At 41.6% G+C, this 21628-nt stretch overlaps 1 protein-coding gene across 3 annotated transcripts; it reads left to right on the plus strand.

Moving 5' to 3' along the window:
• Positions 1-19301, plus strand: si:dkey-103j14.5 (isoaspartyl peptidase/L-asparaginase). Of its 3 annotated transcripts, XM_062519537.1 has the most exons (8): positions 91-105; positions 362-413; positions 3411-3614; positions 5752-5894; positions 9958-10121; positions 15299-15417; positions 15659-15769; positions 18410-19301. In XM_062519537.1, the coding sequence occupies exons 3-8, from the start codon at positions 3428-3430 to the stop codon at positions 18610-18612; spliced, it is 927 nt and encodes a 308-aa protein (XP_062375521.1). In that variant the 5' UTR covers positions 91-105; positions 362-413; positions 3411-3427; the 3' UTR covers positions 18613-19301. The 3 variants fall into 3 exon arrangements, with proteins under 3 accessions (XP_062375520.1, XP_062375521.1, XP_062375519.1); XM_062519536.1 differs by lacking the exon at positions 362-413 and having other exon boundaries at positions 1-105; XM_062519535.1 differs by lacking the exon at positions 91-105 and having other exon boundaries at positions 278-413.
• Positions 19302-21628: the final 2327 nt, after the last annotated feature.

Here is a 21628-nt window from a genome sequence, read left to right on the forward strand (position 1 = left end):
TCTAGTTCCAGTGGCTGACGTCAGATAGCGTTTCTTAGTACAGTAGCCTAGTAGAGCTGACACTGTCTCATGAGAACTTGGCGTAGCACGATTAAAAAGTGTACGGTAAGTTATCCATGGTCTTCACTTTATTCACGGCTGCAGTTCTCAACCTTAATATGCTGTATTCGTGTAGCCTACGTGACATTCGTCATCGCTGTAGCCAACAAGCTTACTGACATTTAGTTCTAGTGGGCTCTGAATGTCGTAACCTAACTTAACTCATGTGGAACGCACGGATGGGACGCATCCGCGGAAATGGCAGGTTCAACATGGCTAAACTTAATTGACATCTTTATCATTTCATTTTGAGGCTAATTAGAAGACCACGCGAAGACTGCTTCTTCACTACACTAAGGAATTTCAGTTTTGAGGTATTACCTTCTTCTTAGTTTGAGAGTTGCCATTCATTTCAAGAACTGCTGATAGGCTTAGTGATAGTAGTTTTGTTTTAACTTTTCAATTGATCTGGGTCTGGAATAAGTAATTCCCACTGAAAAATAGTTAGCTGAGCTCAATTTTTTTTTTTTTTTTTTTTAGTTCGAAATGTTTTTGTTTTTTTCCCCCAATGCGGTCTCCCCGTTCCTTTGCCTCCTACTAACATTTCCTTGATGGCGTTGATGGCACTAGTAGGCTCTTGTCAACTAGGCTGAATCTTAAAGGCGCAGTCAGTGTTTTTTTGTTGTGAAAACTAGATGTGAAAATCTAGAAAGTTTCTAGACCAATGCTTTGACAAATACCTGAATGCCACTAGCTGACATTTGTTCCCGTGTTCATTTGCTTTGTTTAAGTGTTTATATAGTCCATTTTAATTATTCTGAGTGCCCATACAAATAAGATACCTTAGTGAGGCTGAAGCTGGCAAAGTGTGTAAAGTGCAAATATTATGTGTTTATTTACTGTTCCTCGCCGTCAGAGTTACAGAAATCAATGGAAGACACCTGAAATCAGATAGCTGGCAACAGTTGTTTTATGGAGCCCGTTTTCGCCACTTGAAAAGAGATAAGATGTAGGCTACAGTAAAAATACAGAGAGTGAGATACGTTTTTGTCTTTCTCGTTGAAGGCCTAGTTCACAGAGCATGCATCAGGCAATCAGGATACAGAGACAACGTCTGTGCACCAAAGAAACAGTTTTTCTCACTCACACATGTATAACTCACTAGATAGATAGATAGATAGATAGATAGATAGATATAGATAGATAGATAGATAGATAGATAGATAGATACTTTATTGATCCCCAAGGGGGAATTCAAGAACATTGTATCATAGTATCATTGTATAACTGTATCATTACACATCCCTGCACACACATGCCTTTGTCCATGCGATGAGTTAATGAAGAACCACGGACATTACTGTAAAGCTGGATTCATACAACACATGATTTGCCATCTGCACACCAGTTACCGGAACAGAAGTAGCAAACAAAAAGAACTTTAAGAATAAATTAGTCTCCAACGGAAGAATGAGTTCACTAGGCAGTAGAAGTAGCTATTATAAGGAACACTACAAACTACTGTACATGTAGATTAAGCTTTAACAGAGGAGTCCATTCAAAAGTGCAGAATCTTACAGAAACATCAAAGCAAAAAAAAACACAAGGTTAAAGTCCATCTTTGTCATTTTCCCCAAATTTTCCCCTATCATAAGCAAACCTAATGAAAATTGCTCAGCAGCAATTTTATATACTGAACATTCATCTTAACAGATGCTCTGTGAATTCACTGTGAGTGAACTGTCTATCACAGATACACACTTACCACTCCCTTTAGTCTCTCTAGTCTTTAGTCAAGAGAACTGGGGATGCTGTCATTCCAAAAGGTTTTCTGTGTTTATACGTTTATATTAGCCTACCATGCAACATAGTGAACAGATAGCATGCAGGTTTGCACAAGTGTATGTGTATTATGGGTACATTACAGGTGTTATAATAAGAAATGGCAAAATAAAAATGTCCCTCTGCCCTCCCACTAGATCTAAATATTTCCAGTGGCAGTGAATACTGGGTACTGGGTCTCCTGTGTTTATGTCTCTTAGATGGCCTGGCTAACTGTCAGAGCCAGACGTGCTGGCTTGGCTTCAAGTCTTGTGTTTGAATAAGGCACTCAGTTCACCATGATATGAAGTTGGTTCTGAAGCCATTAAGCATACAATTCAGTCAAATGACTCAAATCATATTGGTAACACTAAGAGGTGTTGATCAATGAGGAGTTTGGTATCAAAACCTTTTTGTAGAAATGTTCTCTATGCTGTGTATGGCATAATGTGTTTGAACCACTATTTGAACTGTTTCTAATCCCTGTGCTTACATAATGGTAAATTATATACTGTAAAGTTTCCAAAGACACAGTGTTCTTTAAGGTGTACATGTAGCAGTAGTTGAACAGAATCATGGTGTTCTAACCCCCCATAACCTCCTTAACCCTCCTCTTTGTACTGTATGTATGATGATCTGACAGGATGAGGGACTAATTGGGCTCCACTCAGTGCCTATGTAGAGTATAGTATGTCCTTACCCATCATCTGGTCTGGTTTATCTGAGTGGTCAAAGCACACGTAGACAGTGTGAGGATATTTCGTCTTTTTTCTTTCGTATTGGCTAGTGTATAGCTGAAATTGTATACTGTGAGTGTGCGTACATTCTTACACTACAAACACTGAGAGGCGGTACATAATTTGAGTGCTGGAGCCACGTTTAAAATTCTCTGTGTAGGAAGTCAGTCGTGAGCAAAAGGCAAGTAAGCAGCAGCTGGGCCATGATTGTATAGTAATATTTGGAATCGCATGATATTTACTACTTAATTCCAGTACAAACGTAGGCTGGTGAGTGTCTGTTCAGCTCAGGGAAGCTTAGTGAAGAGTTGTGCTGGAGGGGGAGGCTTGTGTGTGTGTGTGTGTGTGTGTGTGTGTGTGTGTGTGTGTGTGTGTGTGTTGTATTTTTCTGTCTTGTTCCTCACACCTTGATGGAGCAGCAGAGAATACCACATCAACCTGTCAACACACCTCCTGTAAACAGAGCCCTTTATCCTGGAAGTGGAGATGAGCAGAGGAGGCTGCCCACTGTGTGTGTGTGTGTGTGTGTGTGTGTGTGTGTGTGTGTGTGTGTGTGTGTGTGTGTGTGTGTGTGTGTGTGTGTGTGTGTGTGTGTGGTGTGTGTGTGTGTGTGTGTGTGTGTGTGTGTGTGTGTGTGCACATGCACCTCTTTGTTTGTTTGTGTTATATTTGCATTCCCAGATTTGATTTACTGAGGGCTTACTGGTGTCTGCAGAAATTGAAGACTTCATTTGCCAGAGTGTCTTTTGTTTACTCGTCTTTCCATTCTGTTGTTGTTGTTGTTGTTGTTGTTATCGTCGTCTGTCTGTGAAGGGCCAGAATACTTGGAAATGAAGGCAGTCATTGTAGTGCACGGTGGTGCCTGGGCTATTCCAGAGGAGCTGGCCAAAGGAAGTGTGGACGGAGTGAAGACCGCAGCCCGGCTCGGCTTTGGGGTCCTGCAGGCGGGAGCCTCGGCCCTGGACGCAGTGGAGACAGCAGTGAGGGCGCTGGAGGATAACCCGGTGTTTGATGCAGGTGAGAGTTAGGTGAGAGTGCACACCTGTGCACACACACACATATGCACACACACACACACACATGCACACACACACACACACACACACACACACACACACACACACACACACACACACACACACACACACACACACACACACACATGCGCACACATGCACACACACAGCCACACACGCACACGCGGACACACACACACACACACACACACACACACACACACACAGACACACACACACACACACACACACTCATACACACAGACACAGACACACACACACACACACACACCCACACACACACACACACACACACACACACACACACACACACGCATAGTAATATAACCATTGTCCCAGTGAATAGTGTAAAGTCTGATTAAGTGCCAGTTGGTTGGTTCTATTGCATACCTGTTATGAATAATTAACTCTAATGGACTCGAACAGGAAGACCAGTGTTATCAGTGTCTCGATGCACAACGAGGGGACCCTAGCCTCATTTCACTCTGCAGGTGGGGTTGTAGTAAATAATTAACAACACAGAGAAAGTGTGCTGATGTTTGTCAGAGTAGCATGACCTTGAATGAGTTATACCGCACCAGTTCAGAAGAGGTGGTATTTCTCAAAATACAGTGATTTCAGACAGTGATCTCTTTTGGCTTTTTTTTTGTGTCCATTGCTATGATAAGGTTACACGATTGCAAACAAAACTGTCCCCCTGTCAAGCAGACATGCACTGACAGAAGATTTGAGCAAAATAACTTTTAGCAAAGCAAATGTTTTGTGTGGTGCTTGTACAGTATGGCAAGTTTGAGTTACTCAGTGATGGAAGTGGTAGCCCATTGCAGTGCTTGTATGCCAAGTGTAGCCACATTTGGAATGTGTCAAGCTCCATCCAAATGTTGGAACTACCTGCGAAATATAAACATTGACAGAAACATGTAGTCAAATTTTAATGAAAGTGACAGTATGATCATCTTATTTTTGTTGTTACTTCATACTACCAGTACATTCAAAAACTGGCGTATTTTCCTCGATAGCGTGTTTGGTCTGGGAGAGGGGAGGGCTGTATCTCATTTGACACCCTTGGCACTCTGCTTTAACGATCGGGCCCAAATAGAGGTGAGAGGTCTCCAGGTAATCATCAGATTACATCAAAGCTGCAGGAGCAAAACAAGACACTTCATTAGCCGGAGTCCACTGTCAAGCTCCATCTCATTTGTGATGGCCAACTGCCACAATAGTTGAAACAGCATATCCTCTTTAAAGTGGAGGGGTGGAATCAGCACTTCATCAAGGGGGGGCAAAGTGGTGGTGGTGTGTGTGTGTTTGTGTGTGTCTGTGTGTGTGTGTGTGTGTGTGCCTGTCTGTCTGTGTGTGGTGGAATAGGCTAGGTTAATACACTTCTATAGCAATGGGCTGAGGCTAATCAATATGCAACTAATGCAATTCCATTTGTGGGCAAAGTAAGGGGGAGGAGTGGAGTTTCGATGAATTTGGAGCCACTGTCTGATTGTGAATGCGGTGTGGTTTTAAAAGTGTACTGGTCTAATGTTGCACTGTGGAGAACAGCTCCACAATCTTACAACTCTGATCTCTCTGAAGTTAACATTTAATGAGTCCTGGGGAAGTGAGCGAAGGAGTCTATGTTTGAGATTCCCTTTCCTTATTATGCCCAAATAATGAGTATGGCCTTGAACCCGCATTTTCCTTCTATACCATAGTGCACACAGTATGGTCTACACAAGGATATCCAAGGTCTCAGAATGTATCAGTATTTTCCTGGCCTGCCTGGAGTGCCTCAAAGGGGATGTTGCCGAGGTATAGGTTTGACATTGCAGGTATTCATTTCCGTATTAGGCTACCTGGTTGCACAAAGTAGTCCAAGTCCTGGGTCGATGACCCCCAGCTTGAATAAGGGAAGAGGTCTGGATGTCTGATGTTTCGGTATCTTTCTATTTCTGAAGGAGACATCATCCTTTGATGGAGCTGGCACAACCAGAGCGAGAGAGAATGAGCGAGAGAGCGAGAGAGAGACGGCGAGGTTAAGGGCAGCGAGAGGTTGCGGAGCAAAATAGCCACGAGAATGAATGGCTGAGGTGTGAACATCTGTTACCTGAGTGCCATGTCTTCTGCAGGTCACGGCGCGGTGCAGAATACGGCGGGAGAGGTGGAACTGGACGCCATCATTATGGACGGAAGCACCCTGGCCTCTGGCGCTGTGTCCTCTGTGAGAAACATCGCCAACCCCGTCACGCTGGCCCGCGCCGTCATGGAACAGGTCTCTTCTTCTTCTCCTAGACGCCCGTCAACACCGCCCTATAGATTCAGTGCTTCATTTGGATTACAGTATTTTATATAACATGCTTTATACAACAATTGGGTTCTATGGAGCTGTTTATTTGTTTCTGATTGGCCAAGAGACGTTCCATGAGTTGAAATATCCCACAACATTCAACTTTTCACAGCTAATAATAAATCACTCCGCAATGCAATGTGACGTTGTCAAGTTTTAAACGAACGGTCATGTTGCATCTAACAGTATTTTATATAACATACTGTATTCACTAGTGGTGTTAAAAGCACAGCTCATGCATATTGTATTGTACACACACACACACACACACACACACACACACACCCACACACACACACACACACACACACACACAGTCTCATTTGAAGCATCGCTTAACTCCCAGTGTATTTGAGTTTTTAACACCTCATGTTTTCTTAAACAGCACACATGGGAGGATAACCATTAGTTCAATTTAGGCCAGAGGGTGATACTACATTATTAATACATTATTACTGTATGTAGTTTCCCTCTAGTTTTGAGTGTATAACTATAAACTTACCACAGTGTTGATTAAGGTACTGTACATTAAGGAGTGTTAAGGTGGCACTTTGAAGTGCAGTATATTAAAAGATTAAAATTAAAATTCAGACATTTCATAAAGCTCTGTTCAGCCGAGGACGTGTACTGCACATTACATTTTACCCTGAGGTGTGATACTTTTAGCAAATGATGTAGAAACACCTTTTCAGTTCAATCACACTTGCCGTAGTTGCAGCTGCACTTCCTCTTGCTTCTCATATAGAGTGCATGATGACTACTAGCTCTGTACTGTATTACAGTAATAGACAGCATTGCCCCTCACCTAGTGCAGCCTCTCTTGGGCAATGCCAGTATTACCAGAGAGTTGCTAGCAATAAAGACGGACATGCTACGGTCTCAGAACAGACATTAGCAAGTTACGCTTTTTATTGCTGACGAGAGGAGATGATGCCATGCATGGATTCCGATGAGACTGACATAGCACCTGGCAAAGGCTGAGTGGTTTCATAGGACGTGTGTTGGTAATGTTGCAGAACTGTCATAACGGGATGCCTGTGATGTTTACGAGCAAAAGGAAAGTATTCCATGGTACCCAATAACACCTAGTGGCTAAAACAGCTCTATGAATTGATGTACTGTAGCTTGGTTCCCAGTCCCCACTGAGATGAAAAGTACTCCACCCATAAACAGTTTATCTACACCTTATCTTCACTTTATGAGTTAAAATTGATGAAAAGTTATCTGTTTGGTTAAGGTTGCTTAATAACTCTATCTTGTCTTTTAAAAAGACATTTCCTGACTCGACCTGTTTGTTTTATCCACTATAGACAGATGGGCTATTAAGTTGGCCACAGTGATGAACAGCATAGTCCACCGGCAGTAGGCTACTCTCCAAAAGCATTGAGCACCAACTTAATCAGTTGTCTGTTGTGATTGCTACATTTTTTTTTTTTCTGGGCATATTATAGAAGATAAAAGAGCCTTAGTCTTTGCTGCCATACACCACAAAGACCATGAAAGCTGGGCTGACATTACTGACATGACCCACTTGTACATGACAGAAAACACTGAGATACCGTCATAATGTTAGCAGACTACAAGCATCCCCCATATAACACAATGTTCTTGTGTGGCTTGAATTAGCATGGCTGACTACATTTTTATTTTACAATTTGATTATGTTGTTAACTTCTTAGCTGCCTATTCTACTGTAGAGGGTGGAGAAACTGGAGCTCTGATGAACGTGTATCTGAACTGTCGCTCATTTCTAACCAATCCAGAGAGTCCTTATTACAAGCATTTAAATTATCCAGTAGTGTTATGCTTGTTGAAGTTAGTTGTTTTTTTCATTGTATAAAATGTAATTGTTTGTCACAGTTGTAGGTGATATTGATAAGAGTTTGAGGAAAATTAATTTGAGTTTTTAACATCTCATGTATTTTTAAACAGCACACGTGGGGAAATAATCATACGTTCCAAGTTATCAGCATCAATTCTGTTTGTGGATTGACAGAGTGAATTGATGGTGTTTGATCATTTTCCATAAAGTTCAGTGGCAAAATTGCTTTTGCATGAATACACAATCCACACACACAAAAGGGTAGTATGCCTTCTAAATTTCACCGCTAAAGCTGAAAGCGATTGCTTTCTGGCAGAATGGCTTTACATTTTATCCAGTCTATTCCGATGTCAGCAACATGCTTAATTTCTTCATGCCATTTCCCGTTTGTTTATACGTGTCATGCAGTACAGTGTCAACATCTTAAATGTACATTTTTCAGAGCTGCACACACACGCTGAATTTAACCGGTCATAAGGGGATGTAAATATTTCATACTGTACACAATGACAAAAAGGCCAAATGTCAGAGAATTGATTACCTTGGGCACCTGTCTTCACTGCCCCAAAAGACCTTGGGTCTTTCTCTAGACTGGCAGATCTGTCTAACAGCTTGGTATTAAAAATTCATTAGGCTAAGATCAATGCACCCACCCAGCTCCACTGATCTCATGCTCCTCTGTGTGTTGGACAGAGAAAAATGACATGATTAACCACTTTAATATTTAAAGCTCTGCAAAGTTGCTGCAGTGATGCACATTTTTCATCTGCTGTTGTTGCCTGAAACAGTGTATTGACAAACAAGAAAGGCTTTATTTTAAGAGAGAGGGGGAGAGAGGGGGAGAGAGAGAAAAAACAATCAGAGATAACAAGAAAATTGCCTTTTCATTCTGATGATGTGATTGGTGCCGCATGTGGCAGAAATGGGATAATTGTTTTTTTTTTTTTTTTTTTTTTGGGGGGGGGGTGGGGTGGGGTTCGGTTCAGTCAGTATTTTCATATCGTATGTATTATTTACTTGGCTTGGGTGGTTTGGATGTACAGTATAACGTATCACGGTCATGTACAGTAGTTGTAGAGACGCCACGTGCCAGGAGGCTGTAAATGATAATCAGTTGGGCCTGGGTCTCTCTGTTCACAGACTGCAGTGCATATCTTAGGGTTACATATTGATAACTGACCACAATCTGGAGTTATCACTGACACCCTTGCTCAGGGTAACCATCACCTGACTGCCTGACACATATCGGTCAGCAAAAAGACAATCATTTCACTGTAATTCATTGCCTGCTTGGCTGCTTGTGTAGTAAGACATTGTGTCTTGACCCAAAGAACATTCTGTAGCCCTGCCCATCGCTGTGACCACAGCTGTGTCCACACGTGCGTTATTGCCGCTGGTCTTTATCAGATCCATAAAGGCTGTTTATGCAACGCACTCTCTTGACATGTCTCAGGACCCTTGCCACAGATTCCTTGGGCAGGTTCTTGTCCTTGTTTTTTTTTTTATCAGGTTATCAGCTGCAAGTGACCCATGGCAAAAGTCAATTTGTGCAACATAGACCAGGTGGTCTTTGTGTAGTGTACTTGGTTATTTTGAGCATGTATCATTTAGTGTCCTGTAGTAGTGATCCTGGATGAAAGTTTACCCTCAAGGTGAACTGTTTTGCAACCTCAGTGCTATTGAACACCCTTAGGTGTGTAATTAATATGTAGATCTATAAAGTTTGATCTTCAACGTGCTTCCCCTCATATCATGTAATAGCATGCACTTATGGACAGTATTGTGAATTATTGATTAAACATAGCATCCTAGGACACTTAGAATAAGGTACAGTAGAAAAGTGCATCAAAATACCTCTTTCGGTGATATATGAAATGTGGACACTACAATTATTCATTAAACAGATGTTTTAATCCCAAGCAATTTATAGAACAGATATTCATGTTTATACAGTATGTGTGTTCTGGGTAAGAGAATCCCCAGGACCTTGCCATTACTGGAACCTTCCTCTACTAATTACTGTGGCAGTTAACCACCAGGAGCACTTTAAAACCAGATGTTTTGGTGTATTGTTCATACCTGTTGACACTAATGTCCATTTTGTTGTCGTTCTGGTTTTTGTCTCCTCTGGTGGACATGTCATCTCATGGGCATGACCGTCCGCAGACAGACCATCTCATGCTGACGGACCGGGGCGCTAACCTGTTCGCCGAGAGGATAGGCACGCTGACCGTCCCCACCGACGCCCTGGTGACCGAGACAGAGAGAAGAGAGTGGGAGAGGCAAAAGAACTATTCGGCCGGCGTGAAGGAACTTTTCAACAAGCAATGGTGAGGAGATTTAGCGGAAATTCTTTTCCCCGAGACTATATTTAGTAGTAGTTCACAATGAGCATCACATTTGTATCAAGATAACTGCTACTGGGCCTTCCACATTTATTGACACCCCTCGTACAATTGATTGAAAAAAGACGAATGGCGTGATTTCGTGTACCGGTACCTCTTTTCACCAGTGGGTGTAGGGTGGCAATGTACAGTATGTGGAGGGTACTGTGTGTACCAAACAGTAACGGCTTCAAACTCCTTTTGATGGTACACTGAGTCATAACAGGGTGAAAGGTCTCTGATGTTTCCACTATGCGCCTGGAACTCCTGGTGTTGCACCATGGCAGTTTGGTGCACTGTGTGTGAAACATGGCTCTTTTCATCACTCTTGGACACACTGGGTATCCTGTAGCATCATTTTGTGATGTGCATTGTACAGGGTTCCACAAAGGACTATCACACTGCTCTGCACATTTGGGAATCGATGCTGAAATGGTGCTCAGTATATTGAGGAAATGTCACGGCTCCTGATATATATTGAGTCACCTGATTAAAGAATTGCGCTATCAGGTCAGGAACACAATACTGGGAAGTGGGAAGGCAATCAGCTTTATAAACCTCTCATTTCACCTCTATGCTTGGTGAAATTATCATTTGATTAGACTGATACTGCCTAGTCACTGACATTGATTAAAGGCAGGTGGAAAGAGGATAAATCATTTCAAAATGGTTCTTTTCAATTCATCAGACCTAAAATGCATTTTTTTTCCAAAGACTGCCGTATACATTTTAGTCTCAATGCTGTTTAAGCCTAGTTTTGTTTATGTCTTCAAGATACATCCTTAAAATATCTTGAAATACAATTCCATCTTGTCCTTAATATGGGTATATATGTATTGTATGTGTGGTTCAAATCAGTATGCGCTGAATGTACAATAGCATTAACTAGGGAGCTGAAACATGTGTTATGTAGCCTATACATGCCACATTATTGCCATATAGTGAAGTACCATGAGATTATACCTTATGAAACTCGACAGGGCTGATTCAGTATTTGGTTGGTGTCATCTCAATTCTTATAGTGTTGTTTTGGTCAAGGACAAGGTGGAGGTCCTTTGTAATGATAGTGCTTCTTGTTCTGCTTGTATTGGTACATTTCACATCATGCAGCATGTGGCAAACTAAACATAATGAAGTGTACTTAGTGACATATTAGGTGTATTTATGAAGTATACATAGTGAAGTATATTAATTAAGTACACATAGTGAAGTACAGTATGAAGTGTATTTATGAAGTATAGAAGCCTTTTTACTGCATTAAAAAACATGTGCATTCCAGGGGCACAGAAAATGAATTAATGGTAGCTTTGAGACCAACAAAAATGTAAATAACAAGTTTTAAAGTCTGTGTTTTATGTTCTGAGTATTACGCTAAAGTCTGATTCATTTTCATTTTAAAGTATTGGCATTGGATTTGAACATTTCAACCGGAAACCATCTCGGAACAGATTGAAAGGGTCAATACCTAGTGACATATGAAGAATTTATGAATTTATGCCCATAGACCATTTAACGATGTATCTTTTATGAAAAGAAGCACAAACATTCAAAGCAGTGTATTATAAAGCATCAAAAAAGCTCATTCAGAAGGTCACATTTAAGCACAGTAGACGTTCGTTCAGAGGAGTCTCAGTTATTTTCATACCTGTTAATTTTAGAGCAGCCTCTGAGTCTGGTGTTAGACTGAAAAAAAAAAACAATTATAGGAAAGACAACTGAGCAAGTCATCTCTGAACATTATAAAATAGACGCCTCCTTCAGCAGAGGGCCATTTACTTTACAGTACAGGCACAGCTGCAGTTCAAGTACAGCATGCAATGCAATGTCCAAATGTAAATTATTTAATTTCATGTTTCAGGTAAAATTGTAGCGTGACATTTTATGTTGTTTTTGTCGGTCACCCTTTTCAGTCGACATTTTCCTCACAGCTATAGGTTAGTAGTGCTTCTAGTGCTTCTTGTGATGCTGACGATGGGGAAGGTGCCTTTGTCAGATGCTTATGACCTGGAGCTCAGTGGGAGAAGCCCTCCGGGACCCACTGCTCTGACAGCCAATAGGAAAGCTCCCCTGCCCACCTCTGTGTTATTACAGGGAAGTGTGTGGGAGGGGACCCAGAACTGCAGCCCTCTGGGTGCCGGGGTGGAGTAACCGTGCTTGCCACCTCCAGTTTCAGGTGATGAAAGCCAAAGAGTGACAGAGATCAGGGTGGCTGCGTGTGTGGCTGTGTGTAGGGAGGGTGGGTGCTGGGGGGGGCGGGGGGGTTGTGAGGGTGTGCTGGTGGTTGTGGTGTGCGTGTGTGGAGGGATCAGGGTGGCTGCGTGTGTGGCTGTGTGTAGGGAGGTTGGGGGCGGGGGGGGGGGGGGGGGGGGGGGCTTGTGAGGGTGTGCTGGTGGTTGTGGTATGCATGTGTGTGGAGGGCAGGGGGGTAACCTCAGCCTGCCCAGTGGGACGCTGTAAAAATAGGCCTCTCACTGGAGGTGCTAAGTGACAGTCGGCTGAGCCGCAGTTTCTCCTCCTCCCAGAGCCTCAGGTTCATTATCGATGGTGCCCCTGCCACTTGCTCCGTCACACCGCGCGCGTGTGTGTGCGTGTGTGTGCATGTGTGCATGTGTGTGTGTGTGTGTGTGTGTGCGCATGTGTGTGTGTGTGTGTGCATGTGTGTGTGTGTATGTGAGAGAAAGAGAGAGAGAGAGAAAGAGATTTTTTTCTTTCCTTTTTTTTCTTCTAAGCAAATTCCTCAGAACTTAATTACCCCTTGCCTTCATTCGGGATGATTATGAGGCCACCCTTTTGCTCACTGAGGCTGACCCTGACCATACATAACTTTTGGACTGTGTGTGTGTGTGTGTGTGTGTGTGTGTGTGTGTGTGTGTGTGTGTGTGTCAGTATGGTTCCCTCACAGAGGACAGGGGGCCCATTAAAAGACACTCGAGTCGTATCAAACTACCACAAGTAATTAGCCCTGGGCCTCACGGCCCATTAAGCTATCGCAGGGAGGAGATGCTGGACTGCTGGATGGGTCTCAGGCAGAGCGAGGACGAGGCAACTCCAAAATGTGCGATATCCTGAATATCCTCCTCAATTAGGCCTCCCGGACATCCGGACTCCAGGCAATCGCTTTACTGTTTTTAATTAGACCAGCAGGCTGTCATTTCCTCCACTTTTTCTCTTCTTTTTTCCACCAATGAAGGTCACTCGAGCCTTGGCTGTGTCACAGCTTCTCATGAGCTTCTGAGAGGAGGAGATGAGCTCGGTGGGAAATGGTAACCGACCTTCCTGCAAACGCTCCGACTCACACACAGTGTTTACAGTTTCTCTCGCTGTGTGACGTGCTTTATATTGAATTATTAATGTATAATAATGCCTGTGACATCGCAATGATAAAGGAGAGAATGATCTCTATTCTGGTGTTTACACGCTTCATTAAGGAGTTTATTGATATTTAAAGATTTACGGCATCGCCCCCAAACTTCAATTACGGATGTGAAATACAGTCCACCCTTCGCATTGTGTCCTAGGCTAAGCCGACGCACCAAATCCAGCCATCGCTGTGATTTAATAGAGCAATCAACGCCTTGTCAAAACTGATTGATGGCCTCCTTCGCCAGCTCGGCGTGTGATTGTCCTACCAACCGCAGCAGACAAATACTCGCCATGAGAAGTCTGTTTGGGCCGAGTCTGCCGCTGCTGCTGCTGCTTCTCCCTGATATATCACCTTCAGCAGTGTTTCACAGTTAACCTTGAATCACTCTTTCACCCAGTTTCCGCGGCTCCCCGGATTCTGATAGATTTGGTAGATTCCTCCAGACTCCAGGGTGCAAGCTGTTGTGCTTGGAGCCTCCTTGGCGATGTCTCTATGGGTTAGAGTCTCTTATTGTTGCTGCTGCTGCATATATCTCTCTCTTGGTCCATTCGCTGTCCAGGATGAAGTCGTTCACATGTCGGAAGGCTCCCAGGGGCTACCTTGGCTTAGAAAACACTTTCTTGAGCATTTTCTTGTGCCTCCAATTCTTACTTTCTCAGTTGGAATTGAGAGAACTGCTCTGTGTTGATTGGACATAGACCTCAGTCTAGGCCCACATAGCCTATTTCTTATTTACCTTTACCAACATATAATGTACCAATGCATACATTTACCCTATTTACATTACATTCACAAAATTAGAAAGAACCAAAGAGATGCTTAAGTATTATACGAATTATGTGAGCCTACCACATTCCTGCAAGATATAATTGGGCACCATCAGCTTAATTTGTTATTAGGTTATATTTTTCAATATGAACTCCATGATTCTTCTGATTCTTGTGTAGCCTAATTGCTGTATCTTTTAAAACTAATTGCAAGAGCAATTTGAGATTGAAGATAAGAGGTAATTATGAGGAATTATACTTGAAAACACACACACACACATGCGCGCGTGTCGCACACACACACACACACACACACACACACACACACACACACACACACACGCACAGACACACACACACACGCAAACAGAGACAATTAGCATAAAGATTTCTGAACATGTTGTTTAGTTACTACGCCTTTAGCTTTGTAATCAGCTTAGGAAGCACTGCTGTGCTGTGTTTAAGGTTGGCAGCTGCAGGCCTGTATCAGAGCTAAACAGACTCTCATGACCACACAATGTATGTAACAGATCTAGTATACAGCATGCTGCCAGTTTTATGTAGAGGAAGTCCTATGGCCATAACACAGATATACAATTGAACACTAAATGCAATCAGAGAAGAAAACAATTAATTGTTAAAGCAAAACGCAAACTTTGGGATATTAACTTATTTGCCATCTACTCCTGAGTTAGATAAGTGGATAGGCTACCTGCTGTATTCCTTTGCTGTGTGTGCAATAACCCAGTCTGACAGTTAGTCTAGCTTTGCATAATTAACTGACAGTGAGATACACCAGTTAGCCGATAGCTCTTAGCTATAGGTTAACTGGTGTATCCTCTTATCTCTGGATAATAATGGCAAATTAGCTAATTTTCCACAAAGGCGTGTTCCTTTGATATGAGAGACCACTGTGAAAAGATGGTAAGTGATGGTAGTGTAAACGTTTCTCTTGAGCGTCTCACCTTCCCCCTGTCTGCTCTCCCTTTCAGGGTCCATGATACGGTTGGTGCAGTGGCTTTGGATTCCAATGGCAATGTTGCCTGTGCAACATCAACTGGTGGAATTAGACACAAAATGGTGGGCAGAGTTGGAGATTCTCCCATTATAGGTGTGTATCACTTTAAAAATATTGATATAGTTTCAAAACATTAAATATCTTCAACGCTTATAGGCTTCAGGATTGATTTTGGACTAATCACTCAGTGGAATAGTATACAATATTTTTTATTCTATTACAGTTTTATCTAGTTTGACTTCAATGCCCTAAGCAACAAGGGCAAATTAATTGTAACATATTACAAGTTTTATGTTAAAACAAAGCTGCTGTAATGTGACTCTTCCCATCCAAGGGTCAGGGGCCTACGCTGACAACCAGAGTGGTGCCGTATCGTGCACAGGCCACGGAGAGTCCATTTTGAAAGTCACACTGGCCAGACTCGTTCTCTTCCACATTGAACAAGGTACTGCTCATCTGTTCATCTCAATGTGTTCATGGATTGAGCTATGCAAAGTTACAGTGGTTTCATCAGTGAAATCAGCTGATTGTCCTAAAGCAAGTCACATTCCATTTGGTAAGACACATTTTTAATAAACTAAACTTCATTCTTCAAGCAAGGAGCATTATATCCTGTTTCTTGAAGTGATGTTAATATAGACATGATAATAATAACAATCGTCATCATCATCATAATGAATTAAGTAAAAGAGTAGATTTCACAAGAGGGTAAGGTGATAGCTACACTAACACGTACAATAATTAATGCAGTGAAAATAGGAAGACCCTGTAAATAGCAGCAGTAGAATGTTAAAGTAATGTGAAGAAATAGATTACAAGTTTAAAGTGAGGTCTTTTTTTAAAGATGTTTACAGAATTTGCCTGTTTTATGAACAGAGTCAGGGTGTTCCAGAGATTCGGTGCATAATGGATAAAAGCAGCTTTTCCGCTTTGCACATCCAAAGCACAAAATAATGCTTTTCTTTGTACCTGAAACAGAGGCAAACAATAGCACAAATCCTTTAACCACTGATTTTCATTTTTGCCCTTGGATCTTTGTTCAAATCAGAACAAGCGGGGGCCTTATTAATCAGCGCTGATACTGGGAGCACATGTAGTGCAATTATTTCATCCATAATAATGTGCTTCCTGTGCTTTTAACAGTAAACAAGGTTGTCTTTATTTTGATAAAATGCTAGCTGTTCTTGCGGTTTTCCAGAGGGAAAAAAGAATGGAAATTCTTCAACTAAGGACACATTTAAATATACCGCAGTGTGTTTCCCATGCATAATCAGACTGGCCTGGAAACCCTTCATACATCATTTCCCTTCTTCAGGCTCCGCAGATATAAGTGTACTTCTGACCCACTTCAGTTTGAACTGTATGGTAGCAATACTAAAGCCTTGTTAGCGAGGGAAAGATCAAATGGATGAACAACAAATTAGTCAGCCGAGGTATCTCTGTGTTTCTCTTTACTTGTGTCTGTGTTGCGCCCCGTCCTTGATCGTCCATTTCCAGTGGGCCTAGTGTTCTTGCTGTGAAGTGCAAAACATTGCTGTGTACGGATTTATTTATTTTTCAAAACTTTGGCAGTTCATCATTAATTTCATGATGTCAGCAACACACACACACATACAAACACACACAGACACACACACACACACACACACACACACACACACACAGACACACACACACACACACACACACACACACACACACACACACACACACACACACACACACACACACACACACACACTGACAAGCATCATTCTGTGGGTGTCCAAGATTGGCCTTAATGCAAAGGCACCGAAACGCTGACATGGCTGTTGCCAATCATTTTAATTGGGGTGCGCAAGGGGGAGGTGTTTGTGCAAGCGGCCCCTGTATCCGACTGATAATGAGGCTCCGAGTCGAGGAAGGTCAGCACAGGCCATTGTTTGCCGAGAGATCCTCTCTGGTGCTATTGGGGGAGGAAGTGACACAAGCGGATAGTCTGTTTTCACACACAAGGTCACCTTTATCATCTTGTTAATGTGCACACAGTATGGACACGCCAGGGCCCAGTAGGACTCCAGACTTGTTTTAATAGCTAGATGTCTGCTCCCAACAGTGTGACTCCCATTAAGGACAGTGTCGGAATTGATTTTGTCGTCATTGTGTAATTGGATGTTTCGTTCCACACGCTGCTGTTGCCATGGATTTTGTTTTTGTGACAGTGTTTGGCATACTTCTATCTGCACAAAAAATATTTTCATGAATGAATGAACCAATGTTTTTTTAATACTAGGACATTAAATATCCATGAATCGTATAGCAAAAACATGCTTAGTTGTTGTGTTTACTGCACTGTGTTAAACAGTGTGCTTGTTCCAACTGCTCCAACACCACCCCACTGTGTCTGCTGTGCACTTAGTAAGGCAGAACCATGCACCACTGTCATGTTAGTTCCAGAAATGTTTACCTCAAAATGTCCAAACAAACTACATCACCAATGAATATTTCCATGCCATTTGAAAACAGTCCTGAGAGATGTCCTGACTGCACGAGTGCTGACACTGTGCCCTCAGAACTGAGAGAAGTAGATGTTCGACTTGTACTTAATGGGACTGTTTTATTGGTACACATCACGCACTACATTCACCAGTCATTTGTCAGTGAGTGGCGCCATTTTGTCAGAAAGTTGACCAAAGCTGGAGGCGAGTGTGAAGAAACAGGAAACAAAAAAAAAAAAAAAACTAGAAACAAACAGCCTTTCACCAAACAGGCCTAAACGGGCTTTGACAAAAGAGGCTAGTTACCCGTCTAGAAACTGAAAGTCAGAGTCTGTCAGAAGAGTGCTCAGAGTTCACCTTAAGAAGTGTGGATTTAACAAGGAAAGAGCAAAAACAGGGGGAATTCAGCTGGAGGGGAAGGGTGTGTGCTTATAACACATTTATTGAGTTGTTGTCCTCAGAAAACTTCTCACGCTGCTACACACAAACCACACTGTTGAATGAATGATGCATGTGTGGGTTCAATATTTCAAAGGTGTCAGATTTCATCAAATATCTGATTCATGCCAGTGATGCCGCTGTGCTTTTGTGTTTTTTGATTGACACAGGCAAGGCGGTGTCTGAGGCAGTGGAAAAGGCTCTTCAGTACATGGGCGAGCGAGTCCAAGGTGGAGGGGGCGCCATCGCCTTGTGTCCCTCTGGGAAATGGGCAGCCAAGTTCACCACGGAGCGCATGGCCTGGGCGTGTGTGGACGGAGACGCTCTGCACTACGGCCTGAATCCACAAGAGGAGTTCAAGGAGACCATCTGAAGGACGTCAGCGGAGACCGCCTGGTCATCCTAACGCCGCCGGACCTAAAGCTACTAAACTGCCTCTTGGAATGTCAAGATTTCAAGTCCTGTGTTTTCTTCCAGTGATCCATAAGACTGTGGAGATACTTTGCATATTGCTGTTGTTAGTGGTATATTAGTAAATGATCTACTCTGATTGCAGTATTGTGTTTTGTGATTGTGAGTTTTGCATTGGCTGTTAGTGAAACACAAAGGTATAAGGGACCCCTGCTGGATGATATTTCATTTAATTTACATTTCTGATTAACGGATCATGTGTAAGGTACAGGATGTAGCCTAACATGAATGCTGTAGATGTTTTTTTATATATACGTACGTATTCAAATGAACTTAAATGGATTGCTGGTGACTTGATCATGAATTTGGCTTCTTTGTTCTAATGAAAAAAATGTTTTCAAGCATCAGTATAACTGACCATATTTTTTAAAAGTGTTTCTGTGGAAAATGTATTTTATTTACTTCTGTCAGTGTCAAAGCAAAGCTGAGAATGCGGGTAAAACTGAAGTCTATATTATTGTGCTGCTTTTTCTGATCAAGCTTTGTAAAGTTTTCCAGATAGAGCAAAATAACAACTGTATGTTTTGTATAGTGCATACTCACTGTTCTTGATGGTTAGTTGCTCGTTGGTAAATAAAACACAGTGAGAGAAAAAAGGTTTCTTAAACAATGACTTCTGAGGTTATGTGTAGGTTTGGTATTTGGCAGATGCTTTTGTCCAAAGTGATTATGCATGCATACATACATTGCCCCCTTTGAATTAACTATTAAACAAGTGAACAGTTCACTCTTCACCTTATAGGATTTAAATAGATTTGTAAAGATATAAAAACAACAGGAGGTTTCATCAGGATCAAAGACCTAAGGCTAGGTAGATATGTTCAGATGATGCTCACTTACATTCCTGCTGGACATATAATAATAGTTAAAGTGCAAGCATCAATTGACACACACCATTTTTTTCCCATTACGTTCAGCAATCATCTCCTCACAACCCACTATAGCTGCCCATTCCATGAATACGCTAAAAAAAAAAAAAAAGCCCGGTCTCTTTAAGCAACCCAAACTCTGAAAACTAGAAACAAAGTGGGTGCAGCCTGTCTCCCTATAACAAAAAACAAAACCCTGTGTGGAGTTTCTCTGGGAATATAGAAGGGAGGGGTGAGCTACCTCCTTGATGTGTTTCCTTGGCCTGTAAAATTGAATATAACCATAAACATAAACAAATATGGCTTCTTGTGCAATTGCGGACAGCACCTTTAGGGAAAACAGATTGAATGCTCATATTACAGAGCCCACCAAAAGCTTTATTTATTATTTATTATTATTTATTTATGTCAGATTACACAATACTATTATGTTTTGTTGGATCAATCTCGCATCTGAAGGTCAGCAGATCAAATGGTACAGTTTGCTCCAATGTGCCAGGACAAAAGGCTTTTGCATTATTATGGAATGTAACTGGTTTTACTTCTTTTAATACAAACCTTCAATAATTATAACAATTTCAGCTATCTGAAACAGCTGTTCGGTCTGGTTTAAAGCCTGTATCATTCACACATTGATCATGTTTGTATAGGCACATAATTCAATCCTTCCCTGTTTCATTTAAGAAGAATGCCTAAAAGGCTGAACCTTATTGTTGTATTTATTGTCTTTCATGACATAGAAACAAATATGACCATGTTAATTTATGATTTTACTGTAATAAATCATACTAAATAGTAGCCATGATTGGTCCAATAGATCAAAATAGTTTGGAGAGTGATGATAACTAATTATCTGAGATATGGGGTGGGTTTGTGGGATCAGTAATGACTGTATTGTCATTTATAATTAAGGACCCCCTATTGAGAATGGTACCTTTTGAGGAGCAATTAACCTTTTTTTGGATCAAACAACTAGGTATGATAAACAGAATCCATTTCAAATTTGATAAGAAGGCTCTGTTGAAGATCAAAGTAACATCGCTCTCACAAAACAACTGTATATGGCCCAACTTCATGGAATGAGCATTTATCACCATCAACAAAAGTTAGCTCCTGAATAATTTGCTGTAGGTGTTTGTGTCATATAGGCCAGTGGTTCCCAACCTGGGATCCGGGGACCCACTAGGGACCGCCAAAGATTGTGCACATTAAATGCATAAAATCCCAATAACACACTGAGTTGGATAATCAAAACTCTAATTCAATTTAAAACATAGTTTTGTCCCACATTTACATTCAAGCTAGCTATTTATTACCTCTAACCTCTGAACAATGTCTTGTGTGTGTATGTGGGTACTGTAGGAATGTGGGTAGGGGGCCCTGGCTTGTCTTAGACACAGGCAAGGGGGCCCCAAGGATACAATGTTGGGAAACCCTGATAGGCTATAGTTTGCTGTTTTGCATAAGAATGTTGACAAGCTAATCTAATTGAACATGAACTCACATCTACTCAGCTGTTTGTACAGTGCATATTCAAACTGGAAGTATATATTAATGTCGATATTAACTCTGTTTTGTGTTTCAAAGGAGATACCAGCAGACAGAATCAATCTAGTTCTTTCTGCACTTTTAGGCTTATTTCCTTGTTTATATTGCCCCCTGGTGGCTACTTTTGGGCATTACATCTTTTTCAAAATTTAAAACTGAACATCACTTTGTTTATGGGAAGTATGTGTCTTACCAATGACTGAGCTAAAACATGTTTGCTTTTTTACTTTAATCACAATTTACTTAATTATAAAGAATTTCTGTTATTAGATTTGGGACTGAATGAATGTAATCAGTGCCAGTCTTCATCCATTTTCTCTCCTAAATTTGTTCATAATGTACAATGTATCGACGTAAATACAGTAACCTACTGTTAATGTATAAACATGTGCAATTAAGAAGATAATTCAGTGCATTTGAATACAATGGGCAAGTTATCTAGCTACACTACAAACACCACTGTAAACACGTACCACGTGATACAGTGCGCTCGAGTTGTGT

Source organism: Sardina pilchardus, chromosome 18, assembly GCF_963854185.1.
Source record: "Sardina pilchardus chromosome 18, fSarPil1.1, whole genome shotgun sequence".
NCBI lineage: Eukaryota > Metazoa > Chordata > Actinopteri > Clupeiformes > Clupeidae > Sardina > Sardina pilchardus.

Excerpts from the sequence above, each read along its gene's own strand:
- si:dkey-103j14.5 (XM_062519536.1), top strand. The coding sequence starts at position 3,428 with ATGAAGGCAGTCATTGTAGTGCACGGTGGTGCCTGGGCTATTCCAGAG. Across the intron at positions 3,615-5,751 it reads TAACCCGGTGTTTGATGCAG|GTCACGGCGCGGTGCAGAAT; the intron begins GTGAGAGTTAGG and ends TGTCTTCTGCAG. Across the intron at positions 5,895-9,957 it reads CCCGCGCCGTCATGGAACAG|ACAGACCATCTCATGCTGAC; the intron begins GTCTCTTCTTCT and ends GACCGTCCGCAG.